This window comes from Cetorhinus maximus, chromosome 20 (assembly GCF_964194155.1).
Source record: "Cetorhinus maximus chromosome 20, sCetMax3.hap1.1, whole genome shotgun sequence".
NCBI classification, from domain to species: domain Eukaryota; kingdom Metazoa; phylum Chordata; class Chondrichthyes; order Lamniformes; family Cetorhinidae; genus Cetorhinus; species Cetorhinus maximus.
The window spans coordinates 19,490,658-19,506,969 of NC_135898.1; the positions used below are offsets into that span (position 1 = coordinate 19,490,658).

The 16,312-nt window shown below is 46.9% G+C and overlaps 1 protein-coding gene across 1 annotated transcript in view; it reads left to right on the forward strand.

Annotated features, from left to right (window-relative positions):
• The first annotated feature begins 4,791 nt into the window (after positions 1-4,791).
• Positions 4,792-16,312, forward strand: part of LOC144694910 (ankyrin-1-like) — a 198,923-nt gene continuing 187,402 nt past the window's right edge. The window contains exon 1 of the mRNA XM_078565662.1: positions 4,792-4,897. Within this exon, the coding sequence (XP_078421788.1) occupies positions 4,874-4,897 (24 nt within the window). The 5' untranslated portion in view covers positions 4,792-4,873. The remainder of the gene's footprint in view (positions 4,898-16,312) is intronic.

Below are 16,312 nucleotides of genomic sequence, written 5' to 3' on the forward strand. Positions count from 1 at the left end.
AAGTAAGATTTACATTTCCCGATATAAACACCTTTCACAATCTCAGGATATCTCAAAGCGCTCTACAGCCAGTTAATTACTTTTGAAGTGTGGTCACTGTAATGTAGCAAGTCATAGCAGGCATTTCTCATTCAGATACAAACTAGTCTGCTGCGTAGCAACCAAATATTCTGATTTATTTCAAATTTTCAGTGATTTTTTTGGGTGTTCTCTTTGATTTGGCCTTTTGACCTTGTAACTCTTCCAGCTGCTACCCAGCCTGAGTGCCAATGTTTATCAAGGAATTGGACAAAAGAGTTTACTGTAATAAATAACCCCTCGGAGGTCCATAACATTTATTGATAGGAAGGATATTAAAATAAATATTCTGACTGGGTTACAACGGTGGAGTTGGTTGCGGGTCCCATTGACGAGTATTTCTATCCTGGGGCACAGGCTGGGCTGACCTGAAAACCTGTGCTGATTTATTCTGAAATTGTTCAGCGAATCTCACCATATTACAAATGAATTTGCTCCCACTGCCAGCGTTTCAGTTGATTGTGGTTGGCCAGCACTCCAGTGACTGTTTTGTGGGCAATTCTGGCCTGCTTGAACAGCAAGGAATCCTGCACTGTGCCAATATTTCAAAACCTGCTGAATTTCTCATTAAGCTTTGTGTGCTTATTTATCGGTGCGTTAGCATATTGCGTCACTGCACCTTTTGTCAGAGAGTGGCTGCACAATTGGACTCCTTAGCTTCGGTATCACAGTGATTGATGATACTGGTCAGCGAGCTTAAAAATGAAAATCTTCACTGTCAACATCTCACAGTGAGATCACCCCCTTTAACTTGGTATGAGCTCCTTGCTTGAAGCATGGCTCCATCTGGTGGCATAGTCAGTAAATGCGCCATCTAAGACGATACTGAGTCGGAGAGAGATCCAAAAGGTTCCCTGGCCTCTGCTGAATTAGCAAATGCACATTAGTTGGGCGCGGGAGTCAGAAAAGGGCCATGATTGCCATTCTTGATACATGGCCATCCTTGTGGGAAAGAGCACGTTAGATAACTCCATCGAGACGCATCAGGGTGAACATTTTCACTTCTATTGAGAATGGAACTATGGCCATTTCTATAATGGGCTGGCAATGACCAAGGTTCAAAGCTACCCATCAACTCACCCTCGTTTAGGCTCAAAAGACATCACGTAGCCTGGTGTACCTCATTCTCAAAAAAGGAGCCTTGTACCACGCGTAAATCAGTCTTGCTCCTTCCTAATCGGAAATGTCAATCCTAACACTTCCCCAGTGCTGAATGGCTGGGGATAGGATTGGACCGTGCTGTAATGAACACACATTCTGTAGCTTCATGATGAACAGGCATGTGGGCAAAGTACCAGAGAGCTGTCAATGCCAGTGGTCATAAACCACCAACCTCCCCTCCTCACCTCCTACCCACCTGCCCACACACAAACAGAACACACACCAGTCATCCTCCTTTGGGAGAGGACGGGGGCAATCGCTGTGGCCAGATTAAGACCTGTACCTGAGCAGCAATTGGAGCAGATTATGATGTGACTGATGGGTTACCAAAGAGGCTGTTGTAACCATTTGGGATTGAGTTAATGTTGTTGCTCTATTGGAGCTGCAGTGCTGTTCAGTTTGATTTATCAGAGTGGCCCCCACTTCAGCCAGCAGCATGGTTGCAGTCATGGACTGGGGTAACATTTCCAGCACTACCACACAGAGTCAGTTACCAATCAATTTGGCTGAACTCCAAGCTGCAGTCTGTCTGATGCTAATAACACTTCCCCTTGTGGATTTTTCTGACAATGATAAACTGTATATTGTTCCAAATGTGTGTTTCATCAATGTAATGATGCTGTTGAGTTGAACTCCAGTGAAGGTCCTGTCTTAGCCACAGGAAAAGGTGCAGATGATACTGAAAGCTTCAACTCTGAGTTATATTTCACTGTGAGGTAGGCCTGATAGCTGGACAGAGAGGGAGCCAGGGCAAGAATGGCACAATACCATAAGTGGATTAATTTTTCCAATTCCGCCAATTGAAAGCACCTTCAATTTCTGTTTCCAAGCCTACAATGGCCATGTTTGAAACACTTGCACCACATCACAGGGTGCTTAGGATCGAGCTTTTCATGTCTGAAACCTGGGATTAAATTCTGCTCCACTGACTGAGTGAAAGCTTTGTTTATCAGCTGACTCTCAGTACCTGATCTGTAATGATAATGTTGACTTAGTCCAGTTCTTACGAGTCATGGACACAGTGCAAAGCTGATCACCGATAGGCCAATCTCACTCGAGGACAGTGCAGAAAATGCAAAAATGTCAGGTTGATGCAGTGATGCAGTGAATTGGGGGCAGGGGTTTCTGAGATTGAAGCTGAGGCTTATTGTTAAGAGCCAGTCAAACAACACTTTTATTTCTAATGTTTGCTTACCTGGCCTAGTATAGCCTGGTCCGCATGAAGAGTAAAGCTCTCACTGGCTGTCCAAAAACAAAAGATTCCATTCCAAGACCGTGATCAGATCATTCAAGAAAATTAGCACTCTGTCACCATGATACATTTTGTATTATTGCGTATTAACGTTACAGTCTCATTGTCTCTTTATTATGTGACAACCTTTCCCCAGGTCTGTGGAAAAATCTCTGAGATCATGGAGTCATGCCACGTACATGAAAGGTATTTTCATAGCTGTGTCAATCTCTCCCGGCTCAGTTATAGCACAGGTCAAGTGATCGCTGAGACCTTGTCCTCTGCAGCAACAATTATCTTCACTCCAGCCTTAAACAAACACCCCATGTTTATACCATCCAGAGGCTTTCTCTCTCTCACAATAATCATTCTTTTGGTCTCCATGAATGGCACGTCCAAGTGATGCTTGCACACATTGACTGTACTTGAACTATCTCTTCTTTAAATGGAGCCCATTGTTCAGCTACAGTTTTACCTGGTAATCTTTGATTCCAATTTATCTGGGCCAGGTCCATTCTTAGCCCTAGGAAGTTGGTTTTTCTCCTGGTTAATTGACGATCTTCAGGATTGCTTCTTGTCCTTTTCCATAGCCAACCTAAACCTTATGATACGCAATAAACACTGTCCCCGAAACGACGGAGAATATCTTCCTGATGATGTATCAGGTCCTGCATTCTTCTGCCTTTCGTGTGAGTGTGTGTGTGTGTGTGTGTGCACGTGCGCTCACATACATGTCTGTCCATCTATCTGTCCCAGTGAGACAATGAGCTTAAATTCTGCAGAGTCATACGGACTCGAAACATTAACTCTGTTTCTCTCCCCACAGATGCTGCCAGACCTGCTGAGCTTTTCCAGCATTTTCTGTTTTTATTCTAGCTTAAGTTCTTTGTTGCTGTGATTGGTAAGTTAATTCTTGAGGTTTCAGCTGTGACACTATAAGACAGAATATCTCATAACTGAAAATGAAAAGACTACACTGAGTTCTATGGTACGGTTAGGGGACAGAAGACTAGGATATGTATTCATTTGATATTGAAGAGATATGGATATTCTGGGAACCACTGCCCCAGTCTTGACAGTGTAACCATCAAATTTGACCTTGACTATATGAAGCACGCTGATGCTTCAAACTCCTTCACTGCATTTCATGGCCTGACTGGGAGTTTGGAGGCCTGACAGTGTACTACCAAGTCAGGTGGGTTTCTGTTGCTGTCAGATGTGTTGAAGTGAGATTACATACATCTAGGAGGTGAAAGCATCAGACCCATGTCACAACAAAAGAAAACAACTTCATAACAGTGCATAAAGACTCCGACTGAGCACTGAAACGGTTTTCTAAGCAAGAGCATTTTGTTACTGATGCCAGGGTTTGAAGAATGATCAGATCAGAAAGATTCAAAGGAGCTTCACTAGCCTGCATGGATCTGTTTATTATGCTGGTGTTATGCATGTACACCCATGCTGGGCAAGCTGAGGCTATTTGGTGTTGAGGGTCAGAAGGTACAGAACGAGGAGAGGGTTGTTTTGGTGGGTGGTTGGAGAGGAAGCAGGCCAGTCATACTGCAAGCAAGGCTCCTGCAGAATGGATTGTGACTTGGCTGGGAAGGAAACAATTGGTTTAAAATAAGAAAGGGCAATTCTGTGACAAAAATGAATTTGAAGAACATTTATTACAACAAGCACAGTATAATTTCCTTAGTGCTGGCAATACTGGCCGATGCTTAATTAGTAGAAATGATATCCCTGTCCACTGTCTTGGTGTTAACACATTTCACAGAGACAGATTATTGCTGGAATTTTAAAAAACGGATTGAACAATGTTGCTCGGACACACTAAGTGATCATACACCCACAGTAATCCCTAGGTAGGAATGACAAGCCTTGAAGGGAGAGACAGGAGCCATTCCTCCATATTCTAATGCTGCCTGGTTAGGTACAGTGTTGCTGGTCATTCTGGACATTGTCGGTGTACGCTGCCTCTGCTGGGTTTGGTCTTCTATGGTATGTTTCTCCTTCCCTCCCCTTTGACCAGTAGCAGCTTCTGAAATTGAGGAAGGGAGACCCATGTCTCTCTCTCTCTCTATGCTGGGAGAGGTGTGGAAGTGGATTGCTGCTGGGGGGAGCACTAATTCAGTGAAGCTTGATTTCAGTCTGTGGGAGTTTGTGCATCTTTACAGCGGTTTGGGTACTTGTTGCTTTTGTTCTGTGCTTGCTTCTGCGTAAGGGAGGGAACAGATAATAAAACCACACACACAAACAGGAGCCTCCCTGTCAGAACACAGCCATGTGTGTGGTGATAGGACACCAGCCCTCTGACACTGACTGATAAAGCTGAGTGTGCCTTAGTTGAGTGCGCTCACCCCTGACAAACTAACTCCGGAATAGGTTCGCCGGCTGGCTGGAATGGCTTTCATACTCTTCAGAAAAGTGAGTACAAACATTTTTTTCTATTGAATGGGGATGAAACCCTGTATCTTCAATGAAAGAGTTCAATCAGAAAGGAGTGACAGACGGCAAAACTCAAAAGAAATGAAGCTTTGGAGTTGTGAAGAAAAGGCTTAGAATGACGAAGAGTAACATGATGGCAATGAGAAGAGATTTGCTAAGAATTGCATTGTTGCACAGTGTATGGTAACTCATTTCATTAACAGGTGAGAATTTACTGCACCCTTGGAACAAAAAAATCTGAGGCAGCCTCAGCTGCAGCTTGAAGGAATGCAGCAGGCAGGAGAGCTGAGATTTTTCACTTTCCGATCATTTTAGCACCATCAATAGCCCAGTTATTTGAAATAATGACAAGGGGAGAAAACCACCTTAAGCTGGGCCAAAGAGTCATATATGCAACAAAGTTGAACCTTGGGCTTTTGCACTGCTCTTGCAATGCAATGAAGAGTGGCGACAGGTGAGTGATGAGAAGCATGAGAGGGTGGCACAGGAGCAATAAGTGAAATCCTCTCACCTGTAAGTAACTAGCTCGCTGTTTAACTTCCCAGCTGTGCACTTGTAGCAGTAACCGGACAGAATGAGGTGGGCCAGTGACATTTCCTTTAAAGCTTTAAAGAGGGGTTGTGATGGGTGCTATGGAAATGCAGCTCCTTTTCATCTCATTGAAATGTTCCGAAGTTTTCCAGATTTATGAGATGGGGGTTACGAGGATAGATTGGAGCAGCTGGGACTTGTTCCCCTTGGAGAGGAGAAGGCTGAGAGGGGATTTGTTCGAGGTGTTCAAAATCATGAGGGGCCTGGACAGAGTAGATAGGGAGAGACTGTTCCTGCTCGTAAACAGATCGAGAACCAGAGGGCGCCGATCGAAGGGGGTTGGCAAAAGAAGCATAGGCGACATGAGGGAAATCTTTTTCACTCAGCGAGTGGTTCGGTTCTGGAATGCGCTGCCTGAGACTGTGGTGGAGACAAATTCAATCATGGTTTTCAACAGAGGACTCAATAATTATCTGAAGGGAGAAGATTTGCAAGATTATGGGGAAAAGACAGGGGGAGTGGGTCTAGCTGCATAGCCCTTGATAGGCCTATTTTACCCTTCCTGTGCTGTAACTGCTCTGATTCCAAGTGCCTGACACACACCCACACCCACAAACACAGCACACACACAAACACAGCACACACACATACCATGCACACACACACACACCACGCACACACACACCACGTCCACACACACACACACACCACGCGCACATACCACACACACACACACCACACGCACACACACAACACACACACACACCACACACACCATGCGCGCACACACACCACACACACCATGCACACACACACACCACGCGCACAAACACACACATGCACACACACACCCACGCACACACCACACACACACCTACACACACCACACACAAACACCCACGCACACACCACACACATGCGCGCACACACACACCACACACAAACACCCACACAGCACCACACCACTCCCCACGCACACGCACACGCACCACACCACACCACACATGCACCATGCACACACCACATACACACCACACCACACCACACATACACCATACTGCACCACATACACACCACACATACAGCACACACACCACATCGCACGCACACACACCACGCATGCGCACGCGCACACACCCACACGCACACGCGCACACACACCACATGCACACACACCACACTTACACACACACCACACACACTTATTCTGAAAATGTGTTGGGTGTAATGTAGAAAACTGCAGCAGAGATTCTACAGCAGTGACAGCCACAGGCAGCAGTGAGACAAACAACAAGTTAACCTGGCTCTTTTGCAGCTGGATTTGACAAATTGCTTCAAATAGATTAAAACCAAACTGGGGAAGCAACTCTTTTCCCAGTATGAAAGTGTAGGAAAAGGTAAGAATTACAAAACTCAGGGTTAAAATTGTATGGGGCTAAAGATTGTCAGAACGAGGAGTGGAAGAATGGGCAATGTGAAAGAACTCTCAGCTTACCCACTCTCTCACTCATCCAACAGGGAAGAAGAGGGCAAGGGTAATTTTCTTTTATATTCATGACCCCTTGTTTTGGTCTCCCCAACAGATTAAATAAGTGAATGTGTGTAGCCTGCCGATTGAGCAGTTTTGTAAGGAATTCTAATTTACATAGGAGGAGATCTTTTGACCCACTGTGTCTGTACCACCTCTCCAGCAGTAGGTTGAATCTCCTCAAACTTAGTGTTGATGTGCAGTCAAACTGAAGTGACTTTGAGGACAAGTGGAATGGGCGTTTGTCCTGTGGGAATGGGCGTCTGTCCTGTGGGAATGGGCGTCTGTCCTGTGGGAATGGGCGTCTGTCCTGTGGGAATGGGCGTCTGTCCTGTGGGAATGGGCGTCTGTCCTGTGGGAATGGGCGTCTGTCCCATGAGAATGGGGTCCTGTCCCATGAGAATGGGGGCCTGTCCTATGAGAATGGGCGTCTGTCATATGAGAATGGGGGCCTGTCATATGAGAATAGGGGCCTGTCATATGAGAATAGGGGCCTGTCATATGGGAATGGGGGCCTGCCCTATGAGAAAGGGGGTTCTGTCCTATGAGAATGGGAGTCTGTCCTATGAGAATGGGAGTCTGTCCTGTGAGAATGGGAGTCTGTCCTATGAGAATGGGAGTCTGTCCTATGAGAATGGGAGTCTGTCCTATGAGAATGGGAGTCTATCCTATGAGAATGGGGGCCTGTCCAATGGGAATGGGAGTCTGTACTATGAGAATGGGAGACTGTCCAATGGGAATGGGAGTCTGTCCAATGGGAATGGGAGTCTGTCCTATGGGAATGGGAGTCTGTACTATGAGAATGGGAGTCTGTCCAATGGGAATGAGGGCCTGTCCTGTGGGAACGGGAGTCTGTCCAATGGGAACGGGAGTCTGTCCAATGGGAACGGGAGTCTGTCCTATGGGAACGGGCGTCTGTCCTATAGGGATTTTCATCCAGTGTGTGGCTGGGCTCTGATCCTGGTTAGGTTCCATTTACACGATAACTGCACTGTCACAGTGACGAGAGACTGCTTCATCGCCACCTTACTGTTATAATAAAGAGAACACCTGACAAAACTTCCCACGTCCGTCCCATTTACACACCCCCCACCCCCCTTTCCCCCCACCCAACCTCTTGCCAAATTTATTTGTCAAACATTTATCGACTCCTCTCGTGGAAACTGTTCCAGATCCTGTTTCCACTGTTGTCTTTGGAAATTTAAATCTTTTGTTGCCATGAACAATGAAACTTCAGCCTCTGCACACGGTGGATGGAGTCAGGCATTCGAATGAAGGAGCTGGAGCATTGTCCCAGCACTCATGGGCCCTGCCCACAGGACAGCAGACATTGAAACATTTACTGAGCTACCCTTACGTCTAATTCGGAGCTGGTTTCTGTTTGACGTGCAGCTGTGTTTAGGCTGCGCTGTGAGCTTTGTTATTTTCGAAGTGTTTGGTGGCAGATTAGGCTCCTGCGCAAGTTATCAAGATGTTCCCTTGGGCCTCATTAGCTTAACAACATCGCATTAAATGTAATCTTGACAATAAATCTGTGTGCAAACAAAAATAAACACCTCCAAAGATGTGGAATTAGATGATTGCTAATTAATTGTTTGAGGAAACTGCTGCATTCCACAGCGTGTGAAGGTGCACTGTCCACGCTTTGTGATGATGCAAGATTAAACGTGGCCTTGCCTGTGCACATTCTGTGCTGCACGAGGCTTGTTCACTTAAACTCAGTGCAAACTGGAGGAACAGCACCTCATCTTCCAACTAGGCACTTTACAGCCTTCCGGACTGAACATTGAGCTCAACAGCTTCAGATCATGAACTCTCTCCTCCATCCGCACCCCTTTTCCGATCCCCCTTTTTCCAATAATTTACAATTTTTGAAATATATTTTTCTTTTCCCATCTATTTTTAAATTTATTTCAATCTACCGTTTTATCTCCACCTTTTACCCATTTCAATCCCTACCCCCCCACCCCACCCCCATTAGGACCATCTGCCACTAGCTTGTCCTGCTTTCTACCCTTCATGTCACCATTAGCACATTCCTTAGCTAATATCACCACCGTCAACACCCCTTTGTCCTTTTGTCTATGACATCTTTGGCAATCTCTTCTTTGCCTCCACCTATCACTGGCCCTCTATCCAGCCCCCTCAACCAGCTTATATTTCACCTCATTTCTATTTTTGCTCAGTTCTGATGAAGAGTCATACAGACTCGAAACGTTAAGTGTATCCCTCTCTGCAGATGCTGTCAGACCTGCTGAGTTTTTCCAGCTATTTTTGTTTTAGTTCACTTCGTCTCCTGGTTCAGCACAATCCACGTGTGACCAGCTGTGTTCTGTTCATTTTCCTTCTGTCTTCTCCTTTCAGATAAATTAACAATCCTGGACAGGGCTGGACCGAGCATTTCACTTTTAGCAGGCCAGATAACGTTTAAAACTAAAGGAAGGTCTGCGCTTCTGTAACTCCTTTCATGACCCCGGGATGTTCAGAAGCACTTGACAGCTCATGGAGTTGAGTCACTTGTTGCAGCGTCTGTGGCTTTGTTGTGGCCGTCAACTTGCACCTGGCGAACTCCCACAAGTAATAACAGCCAGATAATGTGGCTCAGGCGTTGCTTGAGAGATAGAAGTTGGACAGGTGAGGAGAACCTTCCACATCCACTGAGAGGGCAGGTGGGCCCTCGTTTCGTATGAAAGAAGGCACCTCCAACAATACAGCATGCTCTCAGTGCTGCACTGGGACATGTCAGCCTGGATTTTGTGCTCAAGTCTCTGGAGTGGGACTTGAACCCGCAGCCTCCTGACTCTTAAGGTACGAATTCTACCCGCTGAGCCATGGCTGCACTCTTTACCCACTCGCCTTCAAATATCGCCACTTCCTGAACAAAGGAACGAAACCAGGTGTTCTAAAAGAAAGCTGCACCAGCGAACATTCAGTATTTCACAGTCTTTCCAGCCTGCTAGCCCCTTGTTAGTGACTGCTGAAAAATGTCAAGCATGGAATGCACCCGTCTCCCCTCAACACCACCTGAGTTCTTCTGTCCTTTATGGCAATTCCATTTGCTGCGTGGTTTCAGGGGGAATTGTGCCAAGAGCAGGAATCACTAGAAGTAGGAACACCGGGGGAGGGAAGGAAGGAAGGATGTAGAGGCCCGGAGTGATGCTGTGGAGGGCGGTGGGGTAAGAGTGTCCGCTTTAACTGAGGAAAAAGGGGGGACTAGAGCCCCATTTTTGAGTGCACCAGGTTGAACTGGGGAAGAATACCTACCTGAACTGGGGTTGCTGGCGTAGTTGAGAAGGAAGGTGGGGAAATATGAATGAGGGAGGAGGGCTGAAGAGGAGCGTCCCTTTAAAAGACAGGGACTTGACTGGGTTAACTCGGTCAAGAAGGTTCCAGTGATTGGGGATGGAGAAAGGCTGGGAGTGAGAGGGAAGGTTGAGGTAACTATTGGGTGTAATGATGTGGCTGGAGCTTTGGAAATCTGAATGTCACAGTTTCCCTCACTTCAAAAAAAATTAAAATTCCACCCTTGTGTGATTTGAAAATATGTAAAAATATCATGAAAACATCATATTTGATGTAAACATTGAATATTTTGCCGGGCACATTCCCTTGTACCTTGTGCTTCCTACACTTGGGTTTTCTCCCCCAGTGTCCATTCTTCCCTGCAGTATAACTGGATGAAGATTGGGTTAACCTGCTCATTGTAGCTTCTCGTTCGTCAAAATCAGCACTGCCCCTATGCTTCAGAACCATTCTTGGAACAGCATTAAGAACATCTCGTTCTGAATGTAAATGCCCCCCCCAACCCAAAATTCAAACAGGACAAACAAAAAAATAGAAGCAGTGATTGGGCTCAGCTACCTTGAGGGTCAGGATGCTGGGTTACAGGGATACACGTGGCATCCCAAGGTCTGCAGTTAGGAAGTCCGTGGAATTAAGAGAAAATGGTGATATGGATGCAAAATAGGCCCATTGGCCGGAAGCAAAGGGTGGTGATGGATGGATGTTTCTTAGCCTGGGAGTCTGGTGTTGTATTTGACCGAAAATGAGCTACCAACAACATATCCACATCATCACTGAGGCTGCCATGACATTGCCTGACTCCACTCCTGCCTTAGCTGATCCGCTGCTGAAACCCTCAGCCAGGCCTTTGCCAACTCTTCAAACGCACTCCAGGCCAACCTGACAAATCCTACACTCCATAAACTGGAGCCCATCCAAAGCCCTGCTGCCCATGACCTAACTCTGGTTAAAATCCTGTGCACCTATCACCCCCTGTCCTCACTGACCAGCTCCCAGTTCTGTTCAATTTAGTGCCTCAATTTTAAAGTTTTCATCCTTTCAAATCCCTTTGTGGCCTCATCCCTCCTTGTCTCGGTAATTTCCTCCCATTCCATAATGCCCTGATATCTCTGTGCTCTGCCAATTCCAGCCTCTTGAGCATTTTAACCACTCCACCATTTGTGGCCTTGCCTTCAGGTTGCCTGGGTCCCAATTCTCTCCCTAAACCTCTTGATCTCTTCCTCTTCCTTTAAGAAACTCTTAAAACTGACCTCTTTGACCAAACTTGTGATCATTTGCTCTAATATCCCCTTATGTGGCTCAATGTCAAATGTTGTTTTATGGCACTCCTGTGAAGCACCTTGGGGCATTTTAATATGCTAAATGTGCTATATAAATACAAGGTGTTGTTGTTAGGATGCTGATTTGCTTGCTAAGGTCAGATTTGGTTCTATTACTGTTTACAGTTTTTATAAATGTCCTAGACTCTGGTGTCGGGAGCAGCGTTATAAAATTTACACATGATTCAGTGATAAATGTACAAAGCAGTAGATCATGGCTTGGATGATTGCAGGGTCCAGAATGACAGAGACAGACCTGATGGTAAAATGGTTATAAACATGGCAGATGGAATTCAATGTGGAGAAGTGTGACATGACTCAGCTTTGGGAGGGTGAATATGGAAGGACAGTGAACTATAAATGGCAGGAATCTGAACGGTGTGGATGAGCTGAGAGAACAGCGTGTCTGTAGGGTGAGATCGTCCCAGATTGGCACAAAGTGTGGTAGCGAGACGCTTTACCCACCGGCCACAATGGGTAAAGCATTCCATTCCCTCTTCATTCATTATGCAGCCACGGGAAACATACCATCTCGCTGGTGGCCAGCCTCCCATTTGCCCGCCTCGCCGTTTCCTCATGCCGGGCACCATATCTAAACAGTAGCCGTGTGCACAGTTCTCAATGCTTGCAGCTCAGGACAGCTCCAGTGAAGACATGGCCCTGAAACCCTAGAAGAGTGCAGCCCCACCCCCACCTCTGGTTCAGTGATGCATCCCTGGGACACCTCTGGACACCTTGGAGGCCCACCGTGATTTCCCCTGTTCCCACACTGGTCACAGGGGGCCCATCCGCCTCACTGCTCTGGCTTGGGAGGCGGTGGCAGAGGTGGTCAGTGCCAAAGCTGCACACAAGAGGTTGGCCATCCAGTGCAGAAAACAGGTCAGCCATGCCACCAGGGTAAGTCAACCATCTCATCACTCTAAACTCTCACTCACAAGCCCATCACACATTCCCTGGCATCTCACTCACTGCCAGCTCAAGGGACATCACCACTCACTTGCTCACATATACCCTCACATGTCCATCTGGCCTCATCTCATCAGGACACTGCCTGCTCAGCCCTCACCCTCTTGAGGCCACTTGTACAGATCAACATGTGCCCCCACACACACCCTGGGATACCCCCCTTCCCCAGTGCAGCCCTCACCCTGCAGCCTCTGCCCTTGCCTGAGGCCACTTCTCCCCCTTCCCCAAACAAGCCCGAGCCCCGCAGCCACCCCTGCCCTATAGCTGGTTTGGTAGGGAGAGACCTGCCCATGAGCCCCCCTAAAAGTGATGTGGTGCTGCCTGTGAAGCCTGGCGCTGAGGCCCACGAATGTTGCCCCAAGCAAGGTAGGCAAACAAACCTCAAAGTCCCGAGCGGAGTGCAGCTCGCCAGGTTCACGTCGCTTATGTACAGTTGTGAAACACGTTGGTGTGCACTCACACCTTCGTGCACGGATAATCCAGCTGATGGGGGATGATTCTGGTGAGCAGGGCTTATAATGAGATGCTGAAGTATTGAAATTAGGTTCCTGATGTGCAGAGGTGGAAAACACAGCCCGGCATTGACGGGCAGAGCAGACAATCGCAAACTGGTTTCACAACGACGTAAAACCAATTTTTGGCCTTCTCGCTATATTGTCCCCTCACACCCACCATGATGCCCACAGCCTTAAAGGCGATAGGGCAGGTTGATAAGGTGGTGAATATGAGTTACTTGGGATTATAAATAGAGAAATAGAAAATAAGAGCTAAAAGATCCTGCTAGAACTTTATAAATCACCAATTAGGCCTCAGCTGGAGTGTTGTGGACAATCCTGGGCCACACACTTCAGGAAAGATGTAACGGCCTCAGAGAGGATACAGAGGAGGTTTACCAGGATGTTCCCAGGGATGAGGCACTTCAATTCTGAGGAGAGGTTGGGAAAGTTAGGACTCTTCTCATTGGAACAGAGAAGGTTAAGAGGTGACTGAATAGAGGTTTTCAAAATGGTGAGAGGTTTCGAGCTGGCAGGTATAGAGAAAAAATATTCCCTCTGATGAGTGGGTCATAGATTTAAAATCATTGGATAAGGATCTAGAGGGGAGGTGAGGAGAAATATTTTCACTCAGAGTTGTTGGGACCGGGAACTCTCGACCTGAAAAGGTGCTAGAAGCCGATTCCCTAAATAATTTTGAAAGGTAATTGGACAGTTACTTGAGGATGAGGAACTTACAGGGTTACAGACAAAAGAGCAGAGATGTGGGGCTGAGCATGATTTTTCACTCAAAGAGCCGGCATAGACACAATGGGACGAATGGCCTCTTTCTACGAGCCTCTGACCAATTGTTCCAATCCCATCCTATTCCAAACTCCCTGTATCCCCTTCCCTTCAACCACCTTTGTAACACCTTCTTAAATGTTGCCATGGTTTCTACTTCAACCAATAACACTTGAATATTCCAGTCTACCAACTCTCTGTGTCCTAAATCTCTTTCATTTAATCATATACCTATATTCTCCTTGTTCTAGATCCCGCAGTCACTGTAATTGGCCTGTTTATAGTTGGAACTCCACACCAAAGAAACAATGCACTCAGAGTCAGCAGCCAAACTAATAACCCAAAGGAAATAAAAAGTACGCTCGCCAAGATGGATTACAAGTCTTTCTACAAGCCCAGGACATTGTTTGCATGATTAGGCCTCTGCTCATTTTCTTGTGCCTGTGTGTGTGTGTGTGTGTGAGCGTGTGGAACCACTCACTGCTCCCATATTGAGCCAGTCATCAACATCATACTCAGATGGGCCAGTGACAGCTTGAAAGAGAATTATCAGCCTTGAACTTCCAGTCCCCAGATGGTCATACCCTACCTCCCAAGATGCACTGGGGGACCCCTTGGAAGCCCAGACCCACTGACTATGCAAGAATTGCCCGGGAAGTTTGGACTTCCGATGGGCAATTTCCCTGCGCCTGGAACCCTCCAAGGAAGCCTCTCGCTTGTTAAAGCCGGAGACGTCGGATGGTTGCCCAGAAAAAGTTAGAAGGTTTAAAACCTTCCCTAACTCCTGAGCAACGATGCAACTGACTCCCCACTGGACCCCTCAACTGTGCTGCTGACTCCCTCTGACTCACCCTACCCCCTCACCCACCCACCTGAAACCCTAGCCACTCACCCACTTACCGTACACACTTACCTTCTCTCCGTAGCTTCCCAAAGTGGCTTTGGGACCTTTGAAACCTCTACTTGCTGGAATACGGCAGCTAGTGCTGTAAAAAGGGGCAGTGGCTTGGCTTCCCTCGGTGATCATGCACTGCGAGGAAGTTCCCCGAGAACAGGTATGCTCTGTATTTCTGAAAAGTCCTGGTTCGGAAGTCTGGGCCAGAAATGCGGAGTTCCATCTTAGTGTAAAAATAAAAGGAGTGGAGTGCAGTTGTACAGTGACTGCCGCTCCTTGGAAGATTTGACCGGCTCTTTTTAACCATTTGTCATCCTGAAAGGACTGAGTTTCCCCAATGAACAGCTGAGGCAGACAAGGTCAAGAATGCCTTGGATCTCCTCTTTGGTCTATGCTGAAGGGTCGGCAGGGGAGAGATAAATGGGCTGAACACCTTGAACACTCCTCGCTTCCCAAAGCTGCTGAAAGTTTGGGGAAGTTTGCTGATGTCCAGGACTGGGTGGTTGCTGCCTGAGAGGGAGTAACAGCCCTGTGCTTAACTCGGTTTGGGCAGAGAAAGGTCAGTGATTGGGTTGATTTTAAACTGATCTGAAAGAGACGGATCACTGGAGAAGCCATAACACATTGTTAATCCCCTCAGCGAGAGGCTGTGTGCTTATGCTGAGCCTCAATTAACAGCAAGCACCCTCTCCAGTTCACAAGACAATGGCACTTGTATTTTGTTTTGGGTCTGGTGATAAAACCTATTGTTGCGTGGTCCTGATTGTGCTGGGAGCACTCGAGCGTGACCAAGTCAAACAAAGGGAGTGAGACTAAAGCTGACAAACTCACTTTGACATATGGAGAGCTGCTGTCTGTGAGCACTGAGCTCACAGGGTACAAGGAGACAGGAGCTTGAATAGGAGCTAATGTTTCAGTACCACTCTTAACTCTTCACTTCCTGCAGAAGTACAGGGCTGAGTGTCAGAGACTGATGCCTTCACCCATAGTCTCAGGTCATTAACCTACAAGTCCTGTATTAATTTGGCTTTGCAACATGACTGAATGTCACAATAGCACAGAAACCCACTTGCTGAACTAGAACATCCTCAAACAGCATGGCGACCAATATCCAGGGCCCTCCTGCCCCCACACCCAGGAATTCGAGGTTGCTTGCCCCTGGCCTGCACTCCTCTCAATCAGCACAATTGCTTTCCGCCAAGACCGTACAACCAGAATCTGCAGTGGCTTCGCGAAATAGACTGGGCATTGCCTGTGGCTTTGCCCGAGGTCCGTTAATAAACATAAATTTCATTTATACACAACATGTACTTTGGAATTGGGAGCTAAGACTCAGTAGCTTACAGAGCTACTTTGTGGACCAAAGGCCCAGCCACATTGTGAGAGCTGATATGGAAAAACTGAGTGGTAAATGTTAACCAAAACCATGAAATGAAATGGAACAATGTGTACTTGTTCGAGGATTGATGTCAGAGCGGGGGAAGATACGTACTGAAATGGCCCACTGCCGGAACCACCAATCTTTCTGATTGGTATCTGTGACCTGGATGCTGAAACGCCCTACAGAGTGATCCA